This window comes from Anthonomus grandis, chromosome 1 (genome assembly GCF_022605725.1).
Source record: "Anthonomus grandis grandis chromosome 1, icAntGran1.3, whole genome shotgun sequence".
Taxonomy (NCBI): Eukaryota; Metazoa; Arthropoda; class Insecta; order Coleoptera; family Curculionidae; genus Anthonomus; species Anthonomus grandis.
The window spans coordinates 15,247,562-15,264,694 of record NC_065546.1 but is presented as its reverse complement, the minus strand read 5'-3'; the positions used below and the strand labels follow the sequence as shown (position 1 = coordinate 15,264,694).

The following is a 17,133-nucleotide window of genomic DNA, read 5'->3' as shown; positions in this document are numbered from 1 at the left end:
AACACAAAACAATTGTTGAATCTGTCCAAGCAAAAATCTTATTAATTTTAATTTTATTAGAGAAAATTCCCAAAACATAATTTACCAGATTTGAGAGTAATACGGCCGCGCATAACTCTAAGCGGGGAATAGAAATCCTTCTTAAAGGGCATACCTTTGATTTTGAAATAAAAAAATTGGTTTTTATTGAGCCATCTTTATATAAATTTCGTAAGTATACTACTGCACAATATGCGTCCTGACTAGAATCGCAAAATCCGTGCAATTTAGATGAGACTAAATCATTTTCAATGATTCGCCGAGGAATTTTTAATTGAGATAAATTATTAAGTTGCATTCTTATTTTAGACCAGGTATCAATAATATTTTTGGAGGCTGGGAATCCCAATCACACCCGCTACTCCAAAGCCTTTGAATTAAAATCTTTAGAGAGATTGTCACTGGAGACAAAAAACCCAGAGGATCAAATATTCTAGCAAGTTCTGATAGCAAGTGTCTCTTAGTGCAAGCTATATCTCTTTGAGCAATTTTGAATATAAAACAATCAAAGTTGAAATTCCATGAAAGTCCCAAAATTTTTAAAGTAGAGTCATCACTTGAGTTAAATGAAAGAGGATCGAATAGCCTGGAATAGGAAGGTAAGTGCGAGAGAAGATCGGGATGGTTACTGGCCCATTTTCGTAATTCAAAACCAGAAGACCTAAGAATTAATATGAGATCGTTTTGCAACTTTAATGCATCTTGCAAAGAGTTTTCTCCTGAGAGAATGTCGTCAAGAAAAATATCATTTTTCAATACTTCTGAAGCATTCGGATAGTCTTTACAACGTTCTTTTCCTACCTCCAAAATGGTTTTTATGGCTAAATAGGGACTACAACTAACGCCAAACGTAACAGTTTTTAATTCAAAGTCCTGGATTGGATCATTGGGGGAGAATCGATGCAATATTCGTTGATAGGGAGTGTGCTTAGGGTTTACTAAAATTTGTCTATACATCTTCTTTATATCCGCAGTAAAGACAATAGAGGGGAATCTAAAATTTAAGAGAATAGTAACAATATTTTGTTGGGATAAAAAATTAGGCAATTATATATGAGATGATCCTCAAGACATAACTGACAGGACACCTGATTTTGCTGTGAGTCAACGACAAAACTAGAAGTAGGTTTTGCTTTATACTGAGAGTGATTATTTGGTTTTTTATCATTGAGTTTAAAATGAGACTTTGATTTCTCATACTCCGACCTTTTAACAGAGCTATTATTGTAAAAAAACAGCGTCTAATGCTGAACATTGTTTATTTAAAAAACTGACAAGTATTTGAAAGTTGTTATGTAAGTTTTCATCTTTGACTAATTCTGAACCACATTCTAATTCAAAACGAGTAGCAGTCGCTTGATCCAATCGATCCATTAACATATTAAATAAAATAAAATCCCAGAAGTTGACAGGGTAACCTAAATTTTCCAAAAAAGTATCCACTAATAATCGTAAAGGAGCAGAGGTATCTAGCTGAGGAATTCGAACAGTTGATTGAATAGAGAGCCAGTGAGTATGAGCAATCAAACGCTTATTATCATACCTAGCTTTTAATGCATTATAGGCAACTATATAATTTTGGCTTGTCAATGGTGTACATTTAACGAGAGAGAGAGGAGCGTCTTTTAAATAACTAACCAAATAAGTAAACATTAATTAAAGTTTGGCGTTATTATATTTTGATTGAGTTTGAATTTGAGTACCATTATTTTCTTCAAAATGTGTAGAAAATATAGCTTGAATTTCAAAATTAGTTTTATCAAAACTCACTAAAATTTCTTTTTGATTATCCAATTCGGAATTTTCCTGTCCAGAAATTAATACAATTATGTTGTTGTGAATTTTCATAAAATTATCAAATATAACATCAATCAACTTGTACCTACACTTAAAAATGGAGTGCTGAGAAGGATCTCTTAGCGCTGCTTGGTCGACTTTAAGTAATTCTGTCATTTTTGTTATTTCAATATCGCGCTGAGCAATGTATTGTTTTAACTTCTTTTGATCAGCCATTTTTTTAAAAAGTTAGAAAATGTGTATGTGTACGCGTATAAGAATGAATGTAAATAAGCTTTCTTGTGTATAATAATGATAATTTTAATATTTAAATAACCATTTACATACAAGATTCGGACTCTTAAGCGCAAAATATTAAAGAATTCCAGAAAAAATTACGCGAGAATGCGCCGAGAATTTATTTCTGCGGTGAACAATATAACTATGCTCGGTAAAAAAAATATAAATAAACAAAATAAATTTGGATACAGCGTAAAATCTGTTTTTGGTCAAATAGGAGTCTAGTTAATATTGCATATAAATAAACTAATATTATCGATAATGAGCAGGTGAAACTATAAGGGAACTGATATGGCGGTTTTTATAAGAGTGTCTAAATGTATGAGTATGAGATTTTAAAAATTACTTTTTATCTAATTTTGAAAATATGCTCCGGCTCGAAGGACCAACATGTGGGGGTGAGAGCAATAAATTTATGAGAGAAAAAGGATAATAAAAATGAACATACCATTGGCTGGTTGATTCCTTTCGTGTATATACTTGAGCTGCCCGTCACTCCTGCTACCGGCCGGTATTTTCGATAATCGGCAAGATTTTACGGGATTAGTTACTTAATTTGAGTACTAGTGAAGCATATATTCAACTGCTTCGAATACATGAAAATGGTTCCCTTTTAAGTGCTTGTCCACTCCTCTCACGTCTGGTTCCTCGTTCATTTTTAGGAGGAGAATGAGGAATTTTGGTGTTAGCGAGCAGACATATTTTTAGATATAGGGGTCAAAATTTATTTGAGAGTGAAGTGAGATTAATATAAGTATTTAAATAATTCCTGCAAGTAATGCTAATGCCATTACTGAAAAATGTGGTTTAAAAATTCACCTATTATACAATACCTTTTTATATTAAATTGCCTACTTTTTCGCAATGGATCAAGCAATCCGAAATTTATTGTCGGAATTGACAGATGCAATAATGAATCGATTTGATACCCAACAACGTGCGTTTTATATCCATAGCTTTTATAAATTAAATCATTCCTACATCGCAGTTTTACGTCGGTTGGGTGCTCGTTATGCTCTTCACAACGTCAGTGAAGCACCTAGTACCAATCTCATCAATTCTTGGATAAATAAATTTGAAGAAAGGGATTGAAACTATTCATCCTTGTGGAATCGTACGAAATGTGCGCCCTAATCAAAATATTGACCGTGTTAGCGATGCAGTTGTCCGATATCCACACAGATCAGTGCAAAAATATGCTGCGGTTCTCCAGTTACATGAATCTAGTTTTTCTTGTATCTTAATGAACGACCTTAATCCCTTTTTGAATAGGATTTTGTCGTCAACAGGAATGTCCTTAATTTTCATAAAAGTTATGTGTATATTGTTTTTTGAAACTAGTATTTGGTATTTTATTTAGCATTCTCGAATGGTTAGATGCATTATCCATAACAATTACTAAATTTAGATAAATGTTAGATAATGTTGCTGATTAGAAAACTATTTTTCAAATAATGCCGCACTCATATCTTCAAGGGAATCAGCTGAAGATTAAAAAATGTTTTGAGCAGACAAAAGTAACGCATTTTTAACAAATCCTTCTGTACTTTCCGCATGAAGTATAATGACGACTCATTTGCCTATTGAGCATGGCGTATTCAAAACACAATACGTGGAATTATCAACCCAACGGTATTAATTACGTCATGCGTAAAACCATGTTTCATCTAAATATATTATATTATTAAGTTTATTTAATTTACGATATAACTTAATACTACGCCAATGTTTTAAAGTAATCCAATTAAAATAAATGCAATTTTTTTGCTGCGGCATGGGCATTGATCTCCTATTGAGGACCGATGCCCACGCAGACCTACATCGGGCGGTCTCTTTGCAAATCCGCCGCGGCATAGTATGCTGCCAGTGTACCGCCATCTGGTAATAATAATTCTGGGAAAAGAAGTAGGTTTAAAACTGGCCTCGGTCTATCGATCTTTTCGTCGGCACGCTTTCATCGTTTTTATCATCATTCAAGTGAGATCAAAAAGACTATACTCAGTAGGCTTTTGTACTGAGTAGTACTTAGTAGAATTTTTTCTGTACTTACGTAGGTCTCTTTGAGATAATGGACGAGTTCTTTTAATTCGAATTAATATTAATTCTAAAAATTGTATATCTCACATTCTTGCATACTTTTATACTTTAATCGTATACATAGTTTTTTCTTGACAGTTAATAATAAATAAAATTTTCATAAATATTTCAATGCATGTATTTATTTATTTTTCAAATTTTAGAATGATACAAGGTGCTTTGGGACTAGCAGAACAAATTTCCAAAAAGACTCCCGTTGCTGTGCAAGCTACTAAAGCCAGCTTAGTATATTCAAGGGATCATACTGTGCAGGAAGGCCTAGACCATATTGTGAGTTGCTTTAGTGAGGCTCGAACTAAAATAATATTGAATATCCGTTATTATTTACCATATTTATATAATTTTAAATGTTTTTAGGCATTACTAAATCAGTTTTTACTCCAAAGCGAGGACTTGGCTCAAGCCACTATGGCCCAGATCACCAAAGACCCCAATGTACAATTTTCTAAACTTTAAATCGCTCTAAATAAATTGTTATTTGCTTTTGTTTATACTTTTTATAACTTTTTAAATATTTTAAAATAGATAAAACAAATATTTTAATTTGTGTTTTAATAAGTAAAATATCTAGCTTTCTTTACATTTAGACTAAATCTTCGGTAGCTTTCAAATAATCGGACATGCGCCTTGGAGGAGGAGGGGGTGGAGGTTTTTCTGATTCTACTCTGTCAGCCACATTATAAATATTATCCTCGCCTGTTGGTTCATGCTAGGGAAAAGGAAAATGGAATATTTGGGTAAGGATGTGAATTTATGGTTAGAAAGAAAATCGGTTTAAAACATTGGTTACTTAAGTTTATATGCTTGATTTCATTTCACCCACATTTAGTAGGTCTATAAAGCACTCGTTTTTTAGATACAGGATGTGCCATAAAAACACTTTTAGAATGACGAGTATAGAAATTGAAAAAATAAACATGGTAACTTTTCTTATTTCATTAAATAATATTGTTATAAACAAGTTACTAATCCTGTTTGAGTATTTTGTCGCATACCCATGAGCATTTAAGACTGGCATCTTTTATGTTTAGAGTTTTTCGAGGATTTGCGATTACTCTGATTTAATGATGTTAAGCAGCTGTTCATTTTATATTGGAATCCATTCGAATAAGAAAATCTAAGGTATTCCAGAGATTGAACGTTAAGACTGGAGATTGGTATGGCCATTGAAGAACACTCCTATTAAAATATTTATGGGAATGATATATTTTTCAAATAAATAATTTTTTAATTCTTTCTTTGTATTGTATGTGCTTTGCTTTTACCCTTGGTACTTTGTTTTGTATTTGGCGCTAATCGGTCTGCCTTAATATTTCCTGCATTACTAGATCTACTATTTGAATGACATCTTTCTTTTGTCATTTTACAGAACCCTCTTTCATTTTTCTTGTTACCCAGAAAGGTGAGCTCTAGGAAGCTCCAATCGGGCATTTTTTTCTTTTTGATAGACACGGCTGTTTACCGGCAAATATTCCATCAAGTAAACAATATTTTACCATTCCACTTGTCACGCTTCGAGTATTCGTTTTTAATTTGTCACTCAGGCATATTTTTCTGGGATCTTGAAGGAGAGGCTTTGAGATTGTAATTAAGCCTTTAACTGTGTCCATCATGGTACTGCCAAAGGGTTGCTTAATGATGTAATTTTGGTATGTGCGAGGACAGAGATCTGGTTCTCTCCAAACAAGCTGGTTCTGGATGAAATATCTTTGGTCTTTAGCTTTAAACATTGAGAATTCTTGCTGAACTTATCTATAGAAAAAGGTGCTATTAAGAACTCAAAATTTTCACACGTTCATATATTTTCCTAACACTAACACCCTTCTGTAAAACCAAAGAAGTAATTTTGAAACTGTAGTTATGAAACTAGCTTTAAAGGGCATATTGCCTCCGTCTACTGAAGGCTGAACAGGTGTCAAACTGGACAGTAAAATGTTATCAATCTTAATAATAGGTTTAAGCCTAATAGTATGTTTAATGCCTCCTAATAAGTTTAAGAAAAGGGTGAAAGTTATATTGCAGGATAATACATTTAATTTAATTTATAAATTTTTAAATTACACATACACTACCGCTCAAAAGTATTTGCCCACATATGACTGTTTTAAAGTTATAACTAAAAATAATAAACCCATCAGTTATTCTTATGAAACGGTTTATTTATAACAAAATGAATATAAACAATACATTTTTCAATTAATTAAATTTAAGAAAATCAAATTTTAGATTCATCTACATGTCCGCCTCGATTTTTAATAACAGCTTCACAGAGTTTCAGTAGTCTTCTAATTAATTTGTCCAAAGTTTCCTAAGGTATCTTATGCCACTCTTCTTGGTGATCCTCCACAAGTCTTCTTTTGATGTGGGGCATGATTTTCGCACTTGTCTATCCAGTTCATCCCACAGTAATTCGATAGGATTGAGGTCCGGTGATTGTGGAGGCCATACCATAAATTTCAGAAGATGTTGCCTTTGTAATTGACCTTAATATTGCTTGCATAATTTCGACGTGTGCTTTGTCATGTTGAAAGATGAAGTTTTCCCCAATTATTCGAGTACCAGAGGGAAGTACATTGTCACTTAAAATTGTTTTGTAACCCTCTTTTCAAAGAACTCCCTCTATTCTAATTAGATCGCCCACTGAAGATCCTCCAAAATAACCCCACACCATCACCGAACCACCACCGTATTTAACTGAGGCCACCGTACAGTTCTCAGCGACCCTTTCATTGACATAACGGCGAACAAAAACTCGCCTCTTCGTTCCAAAAACCTCAAATTTCGACTCGTCACTCCAGAGAACTTTCTTCCAGTCATCAATGGTCCATTCTTTGTGTGATTGGGCCCACTCAAGTCTTTTCTTCTTATTAACATCGTTTAGTAGCGGTTTTGATACAGCTAAACGTCCTTTAAGACCAGCATTATAAAGTCGCCGTTTTACTGTCGAAACACTGGCCCTATTAAGGCCCTATTATTTAAGGCCTCTATTGCATTTGCTTGTAATTATAATATTTAAATCCTCATTTGACCTTGTTGCCTTTGGCCTTCCCAATCGAGGTTTGTTACTAATAGTCCCTTCTCTGGTGAATTTCCTAACATTATAATCGACAGTCCGCCTTGGAATTCCTAAATCCGTCGAAATTTGACGATTAGTCTTTCCAGCCTTATGAAGTCCAATGATAATGACCTTTTGTTTCTACCGATAACTCTTTTGTTTTAGCCATTTTAAAGAATATTGAAAAACCAGCACAAAAGAAACGGCGACAATCGTCAATAAGCAAGCGAAATTATTTAACAATGTTACACAAAATCAATTCTTGAAGACTAAACACCTTTAGATGTTTCAAATTTCATCGGAAACGAGCTGTAAACAGATTAGTTTTTTAGAAGAAGTGTATATTTTCACTACATTGTTTGTTATTTGCAAGACTATTCTTAAATACTCAGTGTTTTTCAACGATTCATAGTTGATAGGTATGCTGTTTAAGCATATACAGGGTGTCCAAGATAAGGATCCTAAGCATGGGGATCTCGGTACCTGTTGGAGATACAGCTTCGGTTAAATTAGGAAAAAGTTGTGCACTTTGAAGCGTATTTACATGCCGTTGAGAAACTTCAAAAATTTCCATGACCTGCTGAGATATTTGGAAAAATGGGAAATTTGCCAATATCGATTTTATTTTTTCCTGGCTTTATTTTAAAAGATATCAAAAAACTATTGACACTTTCTCATTGACACTTTTGATGTAGTACGTGATGGCGCTTTTAAATTTTCTATCCGACGTTTCGTTTTCGATAAATTATCATCAACTTTATTTTTTTATATGGCGCGAAAAGAAAGTACACCCTGTATCTGATTCCATTTTTTATTACAAATTCAATGATGTATCACATGTCACATTTTTTTTGTTAGTTGAAAGGAAAAATGCAAATTTTCTATTTTTTTAGCATATTTTTTAAGTAAGCTTTGGAAAAAGATGCTTTGACGTATGTAAATACCTGTTACCGAATCTGTCACATTTTTCTTAATATCTATTTAGAGAGTGATGAAGCATTGATTTGCATTGTACATTGTACTACTTATAAATAAAAAAATGTAACCAGTAATAGACAAATGTTTTATGATTTTTTTAACGATATGCAACAAATAATGAATACATTTTGAAAATAACGAAAAAAGCAAATAAATTAACGCATTTTATAAATTTAATTTAAAACAGGTGTTCAAACAGGTTTCCGTTATTTTCTAGACATAAGTATAATCTTCTTACAGTAGCAATTAAAACATCACGCAATATCTCTGGCGTAATACTTTGAAAAGCGGCTGTAACACATTCTCGTAATTCCTGCTCAGTTCCAAAAGAATGTTGATAGACTCGGTTTTTAATAAATCCCCAAAGGAAGAAGTCCAAAGGGGTTAAGTTCGGGAATCGCGCTGGCCAAGACACTTCACTGGAGGTTCCAATCCACTTTTCAGGAAAACGCTGCGAAAGGTACTGTCGAACTTGCCCAGAATTATGTGCAGGAGTCCCGTCTTGTTGAAACCAACAGCTATTGACTTGTGCCAGAGGTAAATCATCTAAGCAGTCTTCTAAATCATTTTACAATAAATTAAGATATCGTTCTGCTGTTAATGAATAATGGTAAATAAATGGACCTAGTATTTTGGTTTCTAAAATTCCACACCACATATTAAACCCAAAACGTTGTTGATGTCTAGATATTTTGTTAACACGCGGATTTTGTTGGACCCAGTAATGACTATTGCGGCGGTTAAAGATACCATTATTAGTGACCATACTTTCGTCGGACCATATTATTTTTGATGGAATATTAAAATCCTCTTCACAGGCACGTGTATACCACTCACAAAAATGCCGACGTCGTTCGAAATCCCCAGGTTTAAGTCCTTGGCAAATTCTAAATTTGTAGGGGTGATATCTGCTTTTACGTAAAATAAACTGAGCTGTAGATTCGGCCACTCCTACATTTTTTTCAATTTGCCTGGTTGATATCTCGGGGTTTTCAATAACTGCTTGTAAAACATTATTTTGAGTTTCTTCAAGAGATTTCTTTTTTCGAGATAAAACAGGCTTTTTAAACGAACCATATTCTTTTAAATTTCGAGCCAACTCTAAGAAAATGGATTTACATGGTTGCTTTCTATCTGGAAATTTATTAAGATACATTGCTGCTGTATTTACAATATTTTTGTAGCACAAAATGTAGCACGACAGCATGTCAAACTTCTCTTCATGACTATAATGACCACCAGGCATATTTGAAGATAATAACACAATTTTAGCAATAATAACGACAACAGTAAATAATAATAACAATAATTACTCAACAAACAACACCTCGACAATCACGGTAACAACAACGGCAATTAATATGTAATAAAAAATATGTGACAGGGTAAAAGGTATTTACGTCAAAGCGTCAAAGCATTTGTTTCCAAAGCCTACTTAATAACATGTTTAAAAAAAAAGAAAAATTGTATTTTTCCTTTTAACTAACAAAAAAAATGTGACATGTGATACATCGTTGAATTTGTAATAAAAATGGAATCAGATACAGGGTGTACTTTCTTTTCGCGCCATATAAAAAAATAAAGTTGATGGTGGTTTCTCGGAAACGAAACGTCGGATATAAAATTTAAAAGCGTCATCATGTACTACTTCAAAAGTGTCAATGAGAAAGTGTCAATAGTTTTTTGATATCTTTTAAAATAAAGCCAGGAAAAAATAAAATCGATATTGGCAAATTTCCGTTTTTTCCAAATATCTCAGCAGGCCATGGAAATTTTTGAAGTTTCTCAACGGCATGTAAATACGCTTCAAAGTGCACAACTTTTTCCTAATTTAACCGAAGCTGTATCTCCAACAGGTACCGAGATCCCCATGCTTAGGATTCTTATCTTAGACACCCTGTATGCAATTTACAAAAGAGATACAATCTAAATATAGGTATAAGGATAAGATTTTTGTATCTAATTTAAAATATTAAAAAGAATACATGGTGGACAAATACTTTTGAGCGGTAGTGTAGTTTCTTAGACTTGATTTTTTGGTATTATACATTTTATATTTTAAGGGCGATGAAACTGAGTTTTTCTTTTTCTAATTTTTAGCTGTAAATTTCAAATGCTTTCAAGTTTTAAGTATAAGTTTTTATATTTCAATATACAACTTCTTTTGATAATTCTCTTCTTCAACAGAACATTTAAAAATTAGGCGATAATCATAAACTTTTTTAAAATTTTGTTTATTTTGAATTTCTGTTTATTATTATATATTTTTTCTTTAATATTTTAGGTGTAAGTCATTCGAAACACCCGGCAGTAGAAATGCTAGTGTTTACTAACCTAAAGACCGACTCACTTTCTTTTGATATTTATCTTTTAGATCCCTTTGTTCATTAATCTTCCCTAATAAGAACCTTTCTTTACTTATAACTGTTAACGGAGAACGCGTAAATAATCTCAAGTATTGATTTTTAGTTTAATTTCAAGTTATAAAACTTATCAAATAAAGGCCATTTTAAATAAAGGGTATCTGAAAACTTTTTATAAATAACTTTTAGATAATTAATTTAATTCTTTAGTTATTGTTTTATTCCTTAAAACTATTTTGTTTGTAACCAAATTTTAATTTTTTAATTCCTTTTACTTTTAAATTTTCAAAATTTTATTTTACATAGAATTAAATCGTAAAAAATGGGGCCTTTAATTTAAAAGTAATTTGTAAATTCTATCTAAAGCAATTGGTTGACTAAAATATAGAGGTTAACTTAATGACACATCCTGTATCTCAGATCGCAGAGAGGACAAAAGATAACAAGTTATCAGAGACTCACATGTCTGTAAAGAGTATCCAGAAAAGCAGAATTTAGTAGCACGTTAGCTTTTTTATTAGGTTGTTGAATTCATGAGCAGAATAATATAGAAAATGGAGCACCCTTTTTTTAAGCTATCCATAATATTAATACGTTTTACAGAATCTCTTTTTCAGTTATAAAATCTGTTTCTAATAAGGAATTCTTAACCTACCATTAGCTGGTTAATATAATATTCATATGGTATTGTTTGTGTTTGTGGGTCTATAGCGATCTCCAACATTTCATCTAGCTCATCCTGGTTAAAAGGTTCCCCATCCTGAGTCATTAAGGTGGAAATATACTCTTTGGTCAGAAATCCGTGCTCCTCGGGGTCTAAAACTCGGAAGGCTTCTAAAAGGCTTTCGGGACTTGCTGGTTCATAACTAAAAATATATGTCAACAGGTAGTCTTAAAAACATTATAATTTGACTCCCTTCCTTAAGGTACGGAAATTGTAGAATGGCATAGAAATGTATACTTTGTTTATACGGATGGGTGAGTAAGGGCGGCCGTACACGAGCCACTATTTTGCAGTCATGCCGACCACAATTCTGCGGTCGCGTTTCGGCGAACTGCAATTCATCGTAGGAATAACAGTAAGGAATAACGAGCTGCAGTTTGCCACAATTCTGCGAGAGGCGACCGCAAAATTGTGGTCGGTATGACTGCAAAAAGTCGCTCGTGTACGGCCGCCCTAACAAATTTAAGAAACTAGTAATAGTCAAGATCTACAAATAATCCAGAAGTTCAAACTACGAAGATTTATAATAAAGTTATTAGAATTGCAACTCAACTACTGAAAACTAAATCCTATATAGTTAATACTATTGAACGAAACATCATTTAAATCCTAAGTTTAGGCTTTCAGCTTAAAAGAGTCCTAATTCTAGTAATATAAATTATAAAAATAATTCAATTTAAAATAATTTAGAAAAAAATATTATTTTTTCCAGTTCGGCGTAATGTTAGATTTATAGCAATCAATATCCTTATATTAATTTATACTTTAATTTTAAATACAAATTAAAGAGAAGAGTAATAATTAATATTTACATGTAATCTAGATTCAACTTACATGCCACGTGATATATTATATTTCTATCTATAGATAGATTAATTTGTATATGATTATTGATCTATAATAAATTATAGACTTTTATTTTGATTTTATAAACTCTATGTGAAACAGATTATTAATTTTAGAAGAAGTATATAATAAAGGTTGAAATAAAATTTATTATTAATTATTAATTTATTAATAAAATGTATTTTAAAAGTTTTTCGAACAATAACATATCGATTTACAGCTGACCTGTTTACACTGAGCGTATGAGATATGTTTAAATATGAGATGATATGCACTCACCATGCATGTTAATGCACCCACTCATATTTTGTTATCTTGATCGACCACTGTTGATTATTTCTGCAGTAATTTGGACGATGTTACCTGTTCAGTGCAGTCAGTGGGTATATCGGATCATGAGGGTGTGTATGTCCAATTCCCTGGTGATTTTAAAAACAAATCTGGCCGCCGCCTTGGGAGAGTATTTAGTGGGAACAATTTGAATTTATTTTCTCAATCCATTTCGTCTGTTAACTAAAATATAATTCAGGCTGCCCCACAACCATTTTCTTCCTTTTATTATATATTGCGTGATAAAATAAATATCTGCTTTCCCTTGGTTAGACCTAAATCCAAGAGACGAAAACCATGGATCACCGCGAGAGTAAAAACATGTGCCCAAAATTTGCGATTCTTAGCAAGACTTCGTAAACTGACAATCAATTCATGTCTTATTTTCAGTCTTATTTTCAAGATTATCGGAAAATTTATAGGCGTCTAATAAAAATCAGAAAGGAACTGTATTACAATGAGCGTTTAGACTCGGCCAGTAACAGACAGAGGGAAAGTTGGTCAATCATTAACGAATGCAGGCAGTCTTCTCTTCGGCGGTTGGTTCAACCGGACTTGGGGTCCGATTATTTCAATAACTATTTTTCTAATATTGCTGAGAAATTACTGGAAGCAGTTCCCAGAGACGGCGATTCATTGCAGTATCTTAATCGGATTGCTATCCACCAATCATTCTTTTTCCACCCTGTAGATGCCACAAAGATGCTTGAAACAAGTCAGTGCTTGAAGAATCATAGGTCTTCGAGTTCCGATGGTATATCTTCACGTCTGCTGTAATTTTTGCCTGCGAGCGCTTTAAGTGCTTTGGTTTGGGCAATCAATCATTCATTGCTTCAGGGCAAGTTCCCATCCTGTTTGAAGGAAGCTGTGATTATCCCTCTTCATAAAGGTGGTAGCTTGGACCGACCCTGAAACTTCCGTCCCATATCAATTTTGTCTCCCCTCTACAAGGTTCTTGAGCGGCTTGCAAAAAGAGAATTATCTCTTTTTTGACTGAATACAATGTGCTGTTCCCTAATCAGTATGGATTTCAGTCATCTAAGGGCACGCAGGATGCCATTTTCCGATTCTTGGAAAGTGTGTATCTATCTATGAACTCCAAGTGGATCATGGAATACTACTGTCAAAGCTTGATTTTTACGAATTTAGGGGAGTGACTTTAAGATGGTTGAAGTCATACCTGTCTGGTCGCACCCAGAGGGTGGTTGCATCTAGATTTTCTTCAGGGATAGCACATCTTAAATGTGATGTACCTCAAGGGTCAGTGTTAGTTCCTATTTTATTTTTATTATATGTTAATGACCTAAGCTCTCTACCACTACATGGACTAGAGGTTCAGTTTGCCTATGATACTACAATTCTGTGGCATAACAAAGATCAAAAACGTTAGATCTCTCATAGTAGAGGACGTTCACAAAATTAAAGAGTGGTGCATCTGCAATCAGCTTGTATTTAATGTTGATAAGACTTTTATTCTGGGCTTTAAGTGTAATGTGGAGGATTTTTTGTTTGATGAGCAGATCCCACTACATGGTGGGGATTATTGTCGATTTCTCGGCCTCTTCATTGATGGGAGTTTAAGGTTTGACAACCATGTTTTGAGCCTCACTGGTAAACTTTCTTCTGATTGTTTTGTAGTCAGGGTTGCCAGGCATGAGCTGGGGGGTTATTTGCTCGTTCAGTTTATTTCGCCTCAATAGACTCTCATATCCGGTATGGGTTGCCATTTTGGGATTTGTGCCCCAAAGGACTCCTTAATTTTAACATAATTTTTTGCTATTCAGAAAAAAGCATTAAGGTATCTGTGTGGTGTTGGTCTGAGAGTCTCTTGTAAACCTCTTTTTGTAGCTGGAAGAATTTTAACAGTTTTCTCACTCTTTATATTGGAAACTGCTACACTCATACATAAGTCCGTTAGTCCACCATCCTGCACCAGTCATAATACGTCATGTAAACAACTTATCTCTTCCAATCCCCACCTTCTCACTTACGAGGAACTCTCTTATATTTATTAGTCGTAAAATATTTAATCATGTTCCATTTTCGATTAGGACTGTTACAGACCTTAAAAAGTTTAAGAGGGAACTAAAGAAATTAATTTTACCAATAGCTTACTACAGCATTGAAGAGTATTTTAACGACTCATTTTAAGATTTAAATGTAATTATATATCTTTTCTTTTTTTTTTTTAGTTTTTTCTTTGATGATATGAAATATGCTCCTATGTACAATCAAAATGGCTTATATATCCTGTTTTTATCCTGTATAACCAAATAACTACTAGTATTGTAAATCTAGGATTAGGAAGCTTCTAGCACAAGTTTGTAAACTTAACAAATAAAGTATATTTTGACTTTGACTTATTGTGTGTTTCTACATATGATCCTAACGACTGCTTTTAGATGTATTTGAATTAGTTATATATCAGTCTAGTTTAAATATAAATAAAACGTTTAAATAAAATTATTTGTGTTTATTTAAAATTACTTTCCAGATGAATTTTCGAGTAACGATAAGTTTTTGGAGATTGGTCCGATAAGCTGAATCTTATTCTGATAAATAGTAAGACAAAGCAAATTAAAGCAATTGATTCTAAAAATTTTCATTAGCTTTAATTGTCTGAACTGGTAGAATTCGCAATTAAACTTGCAAATCGTTTAGATTTTCATCCAAAATAAAACCTAAATACTTATTTTTGTTTCTTTGTTTATTACATTGGCATCAGGAGTCTTGATAGTAACTGTTATGTAGACTCAAATAGATTAAACTACACGATGTTTATTCTGTAACCAATAAAGAAGCACAAAAAGCATATTAAGAGCAAACGAGAGCTCGGCGTAAGATTACTTAATGGTAAACTGAATCTACACCACGCTAATGATAGATACTACCAGTACGTATATGTAGATCTACCCTGGTGGCTAAAGAAACTACAAATATCAGCAAGGCTGGATAAAATACCAAGACTAGATTGTCGAAGCATATCGGGGGCGATGAAACCTACAATCTACCGCCACTTCATTGTTTGTTCCAGGCAAACCCAGATTTTATAGGATATCATAGAATCCAGAAAGTCTGTAAAGATAAAACATTAGAAATGAATACATATCTCTTTAAAGTTGCATCTCCAAGTAGAGAAGAGTGAAATGGGGACATGATTTATAAGGATCTCCTCTGGTATACGAACAAACCAACATACGACAAAGCCGTCGGAGCTGAAATTTTTGAAGAAAATTTAAGACAAGATATATTTCATCAATCGCATCACACAGATCATCTCTCCTACCGGTCGGTACAGAACCTTCCATCGGACTGAGCGACAGGCACATTTTTTATGAGAGATTCGTAAGATATCTCCTGGATAATTTAGCATGGGAAAAATCTAGGGAAAACCAGGAACAGCAGATGCCTACAAGCTAAGCTACTAGGTATATAGGGCTTCGAACGGCCTACATGGCAATTAAAAGAGACCTTAAGAGAATTGGTGTGTACAACAGAGCCCAACCTGTCTTCTTTGCAATAACGGCCCAAAAACTATCCGTATAATCTGCGCTTGTAAGCACTATATCGCAGAAGCCAAAAAATATTTGGAAAGTATAGAGACCACCTAGAAAAACTAAATACTTTAATAATAAAATACCTGCAAAACAAGGGCAGCGAACTGTTTGGCTGCTGAATACAATAAATAGTTAATTGGGGGAAACAATAAATCTAAAACATGCTGATGTGCACTAGAGAGCAAAAACTGGACGAATTCCAGGAAGAAATAAGAAAAGGTTAACTGAAACTCAAGTTGATTTTTCTCACTCTATAATGGCATTTCTCCGCCATCGGGTAGAACAATTCTGTTATTTGCACTTTGACTTATTTCATTAATACAACCTAAACGGATTATATGATTTTCTCTTATTCCTAGATTTTACAAGTAAAATTTGGTATGTCATTGTGTCAAACGCCTTGATTAGATCTAAAAATATCTCTAAGTAGCTCCTCTTATTATCGACAGAAGTACCTGCTTGGTAGTAAAAATTGATTTTTCTAGAAATTGGATGAATGTAGAGATGTCTACCATAGCAAACGTGAAAATTACGACCATTTCACTAAGTAATATAGTAAACAAAATTACATTTTGAGTTGTCTTTATTCGAAGTAGACAATTTCTTATATATAATGACTTACCGATGTTCTGTTATCACCTGAGAAACATACGGCAGAAATTTGCTTAAATGAACACTTCCAGGAGCCTCAGTATTCTCCACCCTCACCGTAATTTCTTGCACTTCTGCTTCGGTAGGGCAACATCCCAAACCCCTTAGAATCGTACCAATTTCCCGAATATCTACAGTTTTATTTCCTGCATGATCAAAAACTTCAAAAGCGTCCGCTATGCGTCGTTCTAGATCATTGTTGATAGGAACTATAGAAATATTTTAGGATCAGTAATTAGTTAAAATATAAAGGACATAGGAATACCGGGAATATCCTCTTCATCATCATCATCCATTTTTTGCACCATCTAGTAAATTTTAAAATTAAGTTCGTAAATGTCACAGTCACTTTTGATTGTTGTTCGAAATTAAGGTATTCACAGAAAAATTATCGATCAAATAATACATACAATGCGT

General features: G+C 33.3%; 2 protein-coding genes across 3 annotated transcripts in view; one reads left to right on the top strand and one right to left on the bottom strand.

Annotated features, from left to right (window-relative positions):
- LOC126734513 (delta(3,5)-Delta(2,4)-dienoyl-CoA isomerase, mitochondrial) overlaps positions 1–4,755 on the top strand; it is a 21,803-nt gene extending 17,048 nt beyond the window's left edge. Inside the window, exons 6-7 of the mRNA XM_050438182.1 lie at positions 4,356–4,482; positions 4,570–4,755. Coding sequence (XP_050294139.1) covers positions 4,356–4,482; positions 4,570–4,668 — 226 coding nt within the window. The 3' untranslated portion in view covers positions 4,669–4,755. The remainder of the gene's footprint in view (positions 1–4,355; positions 4,483–4,569) is intronic.
- On the bottom strand, positions 4,317–17,133 carry LOC126734520 (dynein regulatory complex protein 8). 2 transcript variants are annotated; one of them, XM_050438194.1, is made up of 5 exons: positions 16,982–17,133; positions 16,688–16,925; positions 11,264–11,474; positions 4,794–4,921; positions 4,317–4,507 (listed from the first exon to the last, which is right to left on the bottom strand). In XM_050438194.1, exons 1-4 carry the CDS (start codon positions 17,022–17,024, stop codon positions 4,796–4,798), a joined length of 618 nt encoding a protein of 205 aa, XP_050294151.1. In that variant the 5' UTR covers positions 17,025–17,133; the 3' UTR covers positions 4,317–4,507; positions 4,794–4,795. The 2 variants fall into 2 exon arrangements, with proteins under 2 accessions (XP_050294151.1, XP_050294160.1); XM_050438203.1 differs by lacking the exon at positions 4,794–4,921.